General features: G+C 39.7%; 1 protein-coding gene across 1 annotated transcript in view; it reads left to right on the forward strand.

Annotated features, from left to right (window-relative positions):
- The first annotated feature begins 1395 nt into the window (after positions 1-1395).
- LOC107287708 (laminin subunit alpha-2) overlaps positions 1396-12548 on the forward strand; it is a 203281-nt gene continuing 192128 nt past the window's right edge. Inside the window, exon 1 of the mRNA XM_029284188.1 lies at positions 1396-1483. Coding sequence (XP_029140021.1) covers positions 1396-1483 — 88 coding nt within the window. The remainder of the gene's footprint in view (positions 1484-12548) is intronic.

Genomic DNA, 12548 nt, shown 5'->3' on the forward strand with positions numbered 1-12548 from the left:
ACTTTTAAACTCATTTTTTGCATCTGTCTTTACATTAAAGGAAAAAACAGACCAACCAACCTATCCCCCCAAAAATACTGTAAAATGCAGGTTAGGAATGCAAGTCAAAATAAGCAAGAAAATAGTAAGAGAAGACCTATCTATTCTAGATGAGTTCAGATCACCAGGACCAGATGGATTACACCCCAAAGTTTTGAAGGAATTGGAAGATGAGATCTCAGAACCATTGAACCATATTTTTCAAAGATTCTGGAGCACCAAGGAACTACCAGAGGACTGGAAAAGAGCTGATGTACTTCCCATCTTCAAAAAAGAAAAAAAATGGATCCAGGAAACTACAGAAAGATTCTGGAAAAGATAATCAAGCAACAAATCTGTGAACACCTAGAGGCAAACAAAGTCATTACCAAAAGCCAACATGGGATTGTCAAAAACAGATCATGCCAGATAAATCTTACTACATTCTTTGACAAAGTGATAAAATTAGTGGACCAGCAAAATGCTGTGGATATAATTTACTTGGACTTCCATAAGGTATTTGATAAAGTTGACCACAACATACTACTGTCAAGAATGAAACTTTGGCAGCTACATGCCTTTTCATTTCAACTTGCCATTAAAGTAAGGGGGGAGGTCTTGCTTTAGAATTGGTTAGAGGGAGAAACAAAACCTCTACGATTCTGCTGAAGACCATGAGAGCCTAAAACCTTTCCAAGGACACTGCAGCAGGTGTGGAAAGGAAGCAGATGGTTCCCATAACAAAGTGAAATTGTTTACATGGACTATGTGAGAGGGTGGGGGTTTGGCCAGATAAATTATTGTTTAATTCTATGAACTGCTGTCTGGGAACCTCATAGTTAGCTTTGCTTCGACTATACCGTGTCCTGTATTCAACAAACAGCAAGATTTTTTGGAAATGGAATGAACCTGGAGTTTTATTTGGATTCAGGAGCTGGATGTTGACAACTACTTGATAAGATATAAAAATGTGGGTTAAACAGCATCACCACCAGATGGATTGACCAGCTACACTCATTATTAATGGAACTGCATCTATATGGAGGGCTGAAGAAACTTCTTGGATGAGAAGCAAAATGTCTTCAAAGAAATCAAGAAAGTCTTGAAAAAGCACCTTTGGGACATGGAGAGAAGTACCTTGCCAGGAAAATGGCAGGGACTAATTCAGGCTGTCGTCAGAAATCAAGATTAACTCAAAGGCACACTTGCATGGAAAAACCTCTAGGAAGATCAGTTTTGTCTATTTGACTGACCACAAGAGATTAAGAACCAATCCCTGATACTGATCACTGAGCTGACCTCTCTTCTTTTCTTACCATTGAAGGAAGAGTGGAATCTTTGTAATCTCCAATCCTTGCAGGCAGTTAGAAGAATACCATGGCTGATGATAGTGGAGGTACTAGAAGATCTGAAAGAACCAGCAAGGGTCATCCACCAGAGCAAACCATATCTGTCCTATATCCAGGTCTGAACCCTGGCTGAAAGGAATCCAGACCTGCTTTTATTATGAAGCACTGTAGCTGATTTGCTACACATCTCAACAATTTCACCTAACAAGGAAAAAGTGGACATACTGCATCATGTGAACAAAGATCCAGCATTATCAGGGTTAAGGAAGAGAGCTTCTAGGCTGTGCAAATTTCAGCATTTTTGTAATAATCTTATATTGATCAACAACTGCTGTATGATTAGAGACAACACTTCAGTGCCTTTGGCTATGCTGACTGTTAGCCTTAACCTCCACACACCTGCAGGGACTACTCAGGAGAAAGCTGCTCTAGGATCCCAAACTAAACTTTACAGCCCATTGCCAAATATTGCTTGCTTAAACATTTAAACAAGAGTTTCAAGAAGGATGCTCTAAATTAATAATCACAGTGAACAGAGTTGCAACAATTGAAGAAAAAAAAAGATGGCATTAGATTCTCTTCTGAGGTCAGCCATGGTTCCTGATTGCCTGTCTGGGTGATTTCAGTCATACGCCTTTTTCATCAGGATGTGGTAACAAATCAGAACCAATATACTGCTCCTTGAAAGCAATGCTAAATTAATGCTAACTTGATACTTAGTTGACAGAGCAGGTCCTGCCTCTTAATTCAAAGCTCGGCTTAAAAATCAGCATTTAGAATGTTTGGTTTTAACACTTTACAATTTTTTTTCTTTTGCTCATCTCAGTCCTCTGTGATTCATAAAAAGTATCGCTGGAGGAACATAAATACAAATGGATGTCTTTAAAACAACTATGCTATTTATTCCAAGCCCTTTTTCTCCAAGAACTGAATTTGAAACTTGAAAATGGCTTCTTATGATAATAAATCAGAAAAATATTATAGTAGAAATAGGCCAATACAGGATCATTTTGTGAGATGGTAAAATATGTTTTAGATGTATTTAAGCTGCATTGTGTCATTTCCACGAATAGCATCCATTTGTCTAACTCACTGTGGCTGTGACTGGCTAAAGTTTACTGTCATTTAGTGGAAAGCATTAGAAGAATAGAAAGTTTGTTCTGTTATAAATGCTAGGAAGCGTATTTGTAATGAGTGAATGAATGAATGAGTAAAGGGTATAAGAGTTAGCAGTAATAATTATATATTTGCTTTTTTGTGTGTGTGCATGTGACAATGTCTGTTTCTGCCACTATATATATCAGGAAGTAAATAATGTTTTTATATAAAGATGTAAAGATGTATAATTTCCAATCTTAACCACAAGTATAAACAGGTTTGGTAACTTTTCATTCCTGATAAGGTGACAAACAAATATTTCTTCTGTTTTATAGGTAGGAGAGGGGTTATAGTTATAATCCTTATCTATAAGCAAAATTTATGACCTCAGCTTTTCAGTCCTCATGTCAGCAAAAAATTCATAAAGGTTTTCTAAAATTTCATAAAAGCACATCTCATTTTAATCCTGAGCTTATAACAGTCTTAATTTTTAATTACTTCAAATGTTGACTTAGGGTTTGATTATGTTTGATTCTTTTTTATCCCATTGCACAGACTTCTTCAAGGGTTTAACAAGTCTCTTTTGTAGATCCAGTAAGAAAACATTTTCTGAGTCATTCTCTTAATTTGTCATCTGTAATTCCCTTTTAATTTTTAAAACATCAGCCTGTTTCTTTTGTATATCCAAGAATCTCTTTCCAAATAATTGTAATTCTACAATGCAGTTAGAAAGCATGCAAATGCAAGTATGGATAAATAGGTACCACTTGGGTGGGAAGGTAACAACGTTCCGTGCACCTTGGCATATAGTCATGCTGGCCACATGACCACAGAAGCATCTTCTGACAACTTGGGCTCCCTTTGGCTAGGAAATGGAGACGAGCACTATTCTCTAGAGTCGGATACGGCTGGACACAGGAAACCTGTATTTTTATCCTTTTTAATATGGTAAGGTTATGTGAAAGCTAGCTAAGGTTAAAACTAGTCAAGATTAGCATTTTAGATAAATGCAGCCCACAGGCTTTTAACTGCTGAGGTTAAACAGATCATGTGAAAACAACCCAATTACAAGGTGTTCTTTTTAGGAGCAGAACCCATAGTAGCTGACTGAATGGCACTGATTAAAATATCTTACTGACACCATTTGAAACAGCAGTTTCATCTGGCAGAAACTTGTATTAGAATCATTGCAACCTCCCCCCCCCCACACACACACACTATGCAGTTTGATTCTTGGCTACACTGGCTATGTTTTATCTATTATAAAAATGTACAATAATATCAATTCATTATTTAATATCATAGAGATTTGGGAGATTAATGTGAGAAATTTGCTAAGGATTAGAAAAAGATCTCTGCCTTTGGTGATCTAATAGTGAATATAAAGGTGTTCAGAAAGATTGTAAAAAATATCTACTGTGGAGCCTGTTGGTTTTATCTGGTATTTACTTATGTGTATAATATGCAGACAATTGAAATTTTGGCTTTATTCGTATATTGAAGTACAAGTTGCATCTTATTAGGACTAATCAGCATATGATACAATTTAGTATTTTTTAACCTTAATCCTTTTCAGATATATTAGACTTCAGCTGGTCAGTTGGAATTAAGAAAGTAGCAGTCCAACATCTATCATCCCACCCATCCCATCCCATTATTGGTGGAAATAGTCTTTTGACAGAATGGACTACTCAATTAATGCCTGTAATAATCAGGTTTAATTCATATTTTTCTATTTTCTTCCTTCATAACCCATTTCTTAATATGGGGTAAGAAGTCAAGGAAAGCAATTGAGGAAGTTCACCCAAAAAAAAAAAATGGAAAGTATGGATTAATCCACAGATTACACCAGATAATATACTGCATCTGTACACTTACAGATCTCAAGACATAAAGGTTGTTTTTAAGGAATATTTTAAATTGGGCTCCAATATTTTTGAAAGGTACTAGGTTAGGGAAAGCCAATGTAGATACGAGGGCAATTCAGAAATAAACCTCCATTTGGTTATCAATGGCAGACACTTGCAGATATAGAACTTGTATTATACACATTAGAAAACTACAACATTGCATTACTTTTCGACATAATCACCATTCAAATTGAGGCATTTGTCATAATGTCACAAGGTTTGAAATTCCTTCTGCAAAAAAATCTTCCGCCTGGGAATGAAGTCACCCTGTAACAGCATTGTGAAGCACACTGTCATCATCGAAATGGTGTAATGCAAGCCACTGTTTCATTTAAAAAACTGGTTCATTTTCAATTGATCTAGTGGACGAGTCAATTGCAACACAACCTTCTCCTTCCACTCCTCACTGCCTACTGAATTACTCCACATGGTGCCATAGAACGGGCATTGCTATCCCCGCCTATTTCCTGCACATGCTCAAATGGAGGTTTACTTCCGAATTGCCCTCGTATTAGGCTTGGAATTATAAAATTATACAGCGATGAGAGTTGATAATTTTCATAAATATGATATCCTTATTAAATAAAAAAATGTAAGATGCAAATGCATCCTGTATAACAAGAGGAATCATATTACTGGCTCTATTCAGTGGTGCTAGGGTCAAAATAGCGGGTGCTCTGCCATATAGAACTGAAGTTCAAAGGTTGAAATGANCATGCTACAGTTCTTTTTGTGCCTGCAGAAGGAAGGGAAAGAGAAAAATGCTTGCATCAGTTGGCTTCCTCTAGGAATGCTGGAGAAATCTATCACATTTCTTTTTAGGCAGCATGTTGTGCTCTGCCAAAACAGAAACTTCACTGAATGAATAAAACCTTTGATATCTATTTTGAGATACTCATTTGGCCCCAAATTGCATAAAAATGCATATGAGTGAAAAACTTGCACATAATAAAATACTAGAGAAAATTGCATGCAGGATACATGCCAGATGGGTTTAATAGTGAAAATTGCAAGATTTGGGGCATTTACTTTCCATGAAAAATGCAGTGTTTTGACAGAATGGACTAGTTAATTAATGCCTGTAGTAATCAGATTTAATTCATACCTTTCTATTTTCTTTCTTCATAACCCATTTCCTAATATGGGGTAAGAAGTCAAGAATAGCAACTGAGGAAGTTCACTAAAATAATGGAAAGTATGGATTAATCCACAGACATACCAGATAATATATTGCATCCCCACGCTTACAGATCTCAAGATATAAAGGTTGTTTTTGAGAAGAATAACTTACATGAATAACATATATAACTACTGACAACAACTCAGCCACCACTGTTACTGATCCAAAATTTCATCTTCCTGTAGCCACAGGGACCGTTTTTTCAAGAAACTATATATCACATGTGTAGAGAATCATTTTCTGGTTTGTTTCAAGTTTCTGTTGCCTTTCCTCCCAGGTGTATATCTGTGTGAGATAATTCATGAGTCTATGAATTTTTGTGTGCATTAACCTTTGACTTAGGGTTTTACATCTACCTGCATAAAAAGTTAACTCTGGTAATGCATGACCTGCATTTTGATGTGTTAGCATGTTTTAATTTGCTTTAAGGATGAATAAAGCCCTTGCTGTGGATTAATAATTTCATAATCTTTTCATTTGGTATGGAAGCTGCATTTTGTCATTGATTGAGATATCTACAGTTTACTTGAGTGCTTTTTCGTGATTGAGCTATGCTCATGAAATTAATGAGGGGGAGTAATGATAATGAGAAGTACACCACAACCATTTCTCAGTAGTTCTTCTGCCAAATTAATACTGTATCTATACTCAAGGCTCAACATTTAAGCATTATTGGTCCTGTGGATGTATGTATTCTTGTGGTCAGCTCTTTAAAGGTATAACTAAACACTTTCTGTGGGTTTCTTGTGCGGCTTTGCATATTTTATTTCAAATACAAAACTATACAGTGATTAAGGACTTGACATATGTATTTACACAATCCGATTCCCTGCCATCTGAAGGTCATAGCTAAAATATGTTACTGAGTTATACAGTTATATTGTTCCTTAACTTTCTGTAAAGGACAAGATCTTACTTTGGAAGTTGCTGTTTTCTGCACATGAAAGTATTAATTGCAGGTAGTCCTTGCTTAACAACCATTTGTTCAATGGCTGTTCAAAGTTACAACAGTGCTCTCAATAAAGAGACTTAAGACTAGTCACCAAAGTTACAGCCATTGCAGCATCCACACGGGATTCAAGCAAACTGGGAAGAACAACATAAATGATCTTGGGATTCGAATTGAAATACTATGAAGACAAGTTGAAAGAACTGGGAATGCTTTGCTGTAGTAAGAGAGACTGACTGAAATAAAATAGTATCTTCTAATATATGATAATAATAATAAAGTTGGAAGGGACCTTGGAGGTCATCGAGTCCAACCCCCTGCTCAGGCAAGATGTCACACTGATTTTTTTTGTGCCAAGGCTAGATGATGGGCTCATAGAAGTTGTGTGGTGATGGTATGTTGGTGAGTATTTGGAAGCTGAAGAAAGGATTGGAGAACTTTTTAATTTGCTCTGGGTTATGGGCCAATGCAGCAAATTATGCTAATTTTCAAAGCCAATAAAGAATAGAACTTTGGAAGTGGCCTTCTGGGAAAATAAGGAGGCAGTGATCTCCTGTGGTCTGTGAAAGAAAAAAGACCAAACTGGGATATACATTTGCTGTCTGGGAGGTTGGTGGTTGAAGTAGCATTGCCAGTCAGTGTTCGGTGCCATGGATTGGCTATTGAAGATTTGGCAGCACAGTGGTACATTGGTAAATTCTTTGCACCTGTCCTGGACTGGTGTCCTGACTGAGCAATGGTAGAAGTAATGATATAGGAATATCCACCCTTGGTATATTGGAGGGGTTATGCATCCAAGCAATATTAATGAACAGCAGTGAGAACAGTTTGGTGGGCTTGTAAGAGAATTGAACAATATCCTATGGTAAACATGAAGCTTCCCTGTTGTTCAGTTTGTTTTAGGCTGCAGTGATTCTGGGGTTTTACACCTATATTTTACAAGCAATTGGTGGGTAGGACTTGGACTAGCCTGATTTGGAAACATGTTTTTCTCTGGAAGATACTAAGAATGGCTGGACAAGAATGCACCTCCTGTACTGTAGCTGGCAAATGTTAAATGTTGTTTTTCCTCCACTATCTGAGGGAAAACAAAGTTGGTGTAATGTGCTGTGTGTGTGTGTGTGGGGGGGTATATTTAGGCTATCTGGCCATATTTAGGGTTGCTGAAGGTTATGAAGAAGTATCCCAGATGCCTGACTGCGCAGTTATTTGGAGGATCATGCTACTTAATTATGTGTGATTTGTTGTTGATATTAACAACAGGCAAAGCTCAGTGATAACCAAAACCTTTTAGTAGGTTAAAGTCCTTTTCATCAGTATCTTTAAATGGCAACTATAAACACAACCAACAGATTTAGTGCAGATTAAGACTAGGAATCCCTATAAATAAATGGTAGCTTAACGATGAGCTAGAATCCAGAATTACAAACCTGGCATAGCATGGTAAACACAACAGTGATAATGCTGAAAAGTTGTTCTCAGCATCTGCTCCCAGGGACTGAGGCCAATAAATGATGAGCTTCCATCCAGTAGACAGCTGAGACAGTTTAATCCCTGGATTTGGCTCTTCTGTTGGTTTGTTTCTTATCAAGTCTTTCTGATTTATGAAATTCTGTTCTTTAGTCATTGTATCTTTATTACCGATAGGTGCCTCTGTTTCAGACCAGGTGGTTGAACTTCAGGGTATGAGAGGCTTTCAGTGGGTGTTGGCAAGATGCTATTGGGGCTTGCTAGATCTGCAGACTCAACCAGAGTGTAGTAATTGGCTTTACCACTGCTAGAATCACCCTTGCCAAGAATATTGTCCCTAGATATCCTTGATTCTGCTTCTTCCATATCTGAAGTCAAGTTCAGCAGATCATAACAGTGGGCTCTTGTTCTATGATGTTATATTTAAGTTATTGTTTATTGTCTAGCATGCTGGCATGTTTTTATGTATTGCTAATTGCTCAGAGTCACTGTGTTGAGATAAATAGCCACATAGCTCAAATAAATGAACAAATAAATGATAATACCTACTTTTTATCACTGCATGAAACATGATATGAAATACCAGATTTCAATTAGGTTCTTGTATAGCAATAGCACTTAGACCAGTGGTTCTCAACCTTCCTAATGCCGCAACCCTTTAATACAGTTCCTCATGTTGTGGTGACCCCCAACCCCCCCATCCAGCTGGCCGGGGAGGGGGGGCAGGAAGGCCGCTCTGCCGGCTCCGCCCAGCCTGGTTGGAGAAGCGCCATTCCTCTCCCTCTTTCTCTCTCTCTTTCCTCTCTCTCTTTCTCTTTCCTCTCTTTTTCTTTCTCTTTCTCTCTTCTCTCTCTCTTTCCTCTTTCTCTTTCTCTCTCTTTCCTCTCTTTCTCTCTTTCCTCTCTTTCTCTTTCTCTTTCCTCTCTCTCTCTTCTCTTTCTCTCTCTTTCCCCTCTCTCTCTTCTCTCTCTCCCTTTCCTCTCTTTCCCTCTTTCCTATTTTCTCTTTCCTCTCCCCCTTTCTCTCTTTCTCTCTCTTTCCTCTCTCTCTTTCTCTCTCTCTTTCTCTGTTTCCTCCCTCTTTCTCTTTCTCTCTCTTTCCTCTCTCTTTCTCTCTTTCCTCTCTCTCTTTCTCTCTCTCTCTTATGGCAGCATCGTTGGGGGTCCCCGCTGCCCCCAGCCCGGCCTCCGCCGTGTCCTCAGCCGAATGGGTGGGGAGGGGGAGCAGGACGGGAGGCAGCGGCTCTGGTGGCGGCAGCGGCACGGCTGCATCGTCGGGGGTCCCCGCTGCCCCTGGCCCAGTTGCCGCCCCCATCGGGACTCCACGTTGCCAGGCCTTGCCCTCCACCCATCGATGGAGCCGCGGTGGGGACAGCACCCGCCCAAGCCACCTGGGGGGCAGCAGGAGGAAGAAGGAGAGGAGGAGGGCAAGGAAGCAGCTGCCCCAGCCAGGACTCCATGCTGCCCGGCCTTGCCCTCCACCCATCGATGGAGCCGCGGTGGGGGCTGGTGCTGCGCGGCCCCTGCCAGCCCCTCTGCCAGCCCGGCTGATCCCCCCAGGCACCCCTCTTGTCCTGGCGCCTGCCCGAGCCACCAGGGGGAAGCAGGAGGAAGAAGGGGAGGAGGAAGAGGAGGGCAAGGAAGCCAGCGCCAGCGCCAGGCCCCAAGAGGAGGGTCTCCTCTCCTACCATTGCTGCATCTCCTTCCTTCCTCCCGCGGCTTGCAGGAGGGCTGGCCCCCTCAGCGGAACCTCCAGCGGGCCACTCCCAGCAGGGATCCCGGGGTTTCCCCGGGTGGCTCCAAGGCCACGAGGCCCTGGCTGCCTCCCAGGGGGTGGGGCACCCGGGCGCAGGGCCAATCGGGAGCCCTGCAGGAGGTAAGTCCGCCTGAGAGAGAAAGAGAGAGAAGGGAAGCGAAAGTGCCTCTCTGTCTCTCTCTCTCTGCAAATGGCGAAGGAGGCCATGTGGAGACGGATGCGGAATGGTGTCTCGGTTCCTAAGACCATTGGAAATATGTGTTTTCCGATGGTCTTAGGCGACCCCTGTGAAAGAGTCATTCGATCCCCAAAGGGGTCGTGACCCACAGGTTGAAAACCGCTGACATAGACTTATATAACATTTCACAGTGCTTTACAGACCCCTCTAAGGTGTTTACAGAGTCAGCATATTGCCCCCAACAATCTGGATCCTCATTTTACCAACCTCGGAAGGATGGAAGGCTGAGTCAACCTTGAGTCGTGAGAATCAAACTGCCGAACTGCAGGCAGCTGGCAGTCAGCAGAAGTAGCCTGCAGTATTGCATTTTAACCACTGTGCCACCACTGCACCACTACGGCTCATAGATCAGCTGTATAGATCAGTTTAATCAGTTTAATAACTTATGGCTTTTTCCAGTTATGGATGATTCTATTTCATTTCAAAGAGTGTACAGTTTAAGTATGGAATTGGCTACCTTATCATAACACGCTGGTTATATACACAACTGGTAAGCAAAGTGCACAAATGAACAACAGATTTTCTGCCTCCTTCCATTTCCTGTTCTAGCTAACATTGTACTGAGAAGATTGATAGAAAGGTTTACTTCCTTGAATTGCTAGCTTTCTTGTTATCTAGCTATCACACTGGAGAATATGAACTTGAAATTCATATTAGCACAACAATGCAAATATGCAATATATTTTTGTATAACAACTCCCTTCAAGCTTAAGACAGATCTAAGTCAATAATCAATACTCGCAATATACTGAAAATATTCTACCTTTTTTCAGAGCTATGGTTTCTAAGAACTAGGTTTACAGCAGGCTAAAGAGTATTAAGTAAAAATAATTATCATTTGATTTAATATATTTGGATTTGAAAAATTAAAAAGAATATTATTTTTCCTAGGAAGAAGCAGATTGTTACACTAAATATTGCATGAGGACAAGCTATTCTCATGTAATGTTTATATTATGCTGCTGCCAGAATGAGCAACATCTGGAGTTTGAATCTGCCTCATATTGATATTGTTAGAGGGTTAGAAGAGGCATGAATGACCTTTCAGAATTTCCCACCCAATTTGTGGACAGAAAAATGCCAGACACCAACAGATATACAAATGCATGAAGGCACTTTTTTTTAAAATTAAAAAATTACAAAATGAATTTATAGAAATAATTTCTTTTTTTCTTAAGGATCCTAAATTGTATAAATGTTCTTAATGATTTGCATACATGAGCATTGATTGAACTCACACATAGCCTTAAGGGTGTATGTATGTCCACGTATGCACCTGTCTGGTGTGGATGTATGCATATATATTTCTACCTGCAAAACTAGTTTGAATCAATATTAATGCCCTAATCTGGTTTCTAATTCAAAAATTCTGCTGGAGACTCTTTAGCATTTTATTTTACTGAATGATTTATTAGACTGTCTAACAAGTATAATCAAACCATCCTCATTTACATAAATTGTTCTACATTGTAGGAAGACTTTTCTCCCTTTCATTTCTTACCTGAAAGAACGCTTGTTTTACATCACAAATGAATTCTTTTTAGACCATGCTATTTCTGATTTGCTTTTTATTGTCTGCATGCACTAAAAATGCAGTATATTCATTTACATATATGATTGGCCTATGCTGAGGACAAAAGGGAGATAAACAATTTTCAAGTTAGAAATTCTTTACAATCCATTTTAAAAGTAGTCAGCTGTCTCTAATAAATCATTGAGAAGGAAAGAAAAAACCAATTTTTTAGAACAAAGGACAAGAAAAACCAAAATGGAAACCTGTTGAAGCTCTGGATTTTTTTCTCATTTCTCAAACAACACTTGAGAAGCCCCTGAGATATGCACCATTCAATGTAAGATAGCCTTCGATTGCTTCCTAACTATAGGTAGGAAGAAATCCATAAAAATTAGCCTGAATTGGAAATATTCCAGGACCTTCTTTTTTGTGTCTTTTAAAGTGTTGACTCTTGGGTGATTGCCTGGACCAGGCCCTGCAATTTCTTGGCAAGAATATTGGAAGTGGTTTGCCATTGCCTCCTTCTTGAGGCTGAGAAAAATTGATAGCTTAAGATCCTCCAGCTGACTTTGTGCATAAGACAAAACTAGAACTCAGAGCCTTTGAGTTTGTAGCCTGATGCCTTAACCACTTCACCAAACTGGCTCCCTCGGTATCTTCTAAATGCCGTCTGTTATGTCCTGAGCCTGCTGAATCATTCAACAGGCTCAGAAATGTTGCAACGGGTCCCGGGAAAACCACAAGGCTGCCCGGGACCAGACTGGCTGTCTCCAGCCTTGCGCACATGCGCAAGGCGCGAAAACAGCCTTGCATTCATTGGCTGATGCTGGCTCTTGTAAGGACACTATAAAAGGCCTGCGCGCCATTTTTTCTATTGCTGTTGTGTTGGAGTAATCAATAAAAAAGACTTGCTGTTACACCATTCGTTTCCTCGCAATGTTTTTAACCCGCGGATTTAACACTGTCGAAGATTAGTTTTATGCAGTCATCTTTTGTAAGATGTTAGAAACCACCATTGCAGCCAAATGGTGTTCAGTTAATGGTTTAGTTATATGATCTATGGATCCA

Source organism: Protobothrops mucrosquamatus, unplaced genomic scaffold (genome assembly GCF_001527695.2).
Source record: "Protobothrops mucrosquamatus isolate PMUCROS unplaced genomic scaffold, P.Mucros_1.0 scaffold416, whole genome shotgun sequence".
In the NCBI taxonomy this organism is placed as follows: domain Eukaryota; kingdom Metazoa; phylum Chordata; class Lepidosauria; order Squamata; family Viperidae; genus Protobothrops; species Protobothrops mucrosquamatus.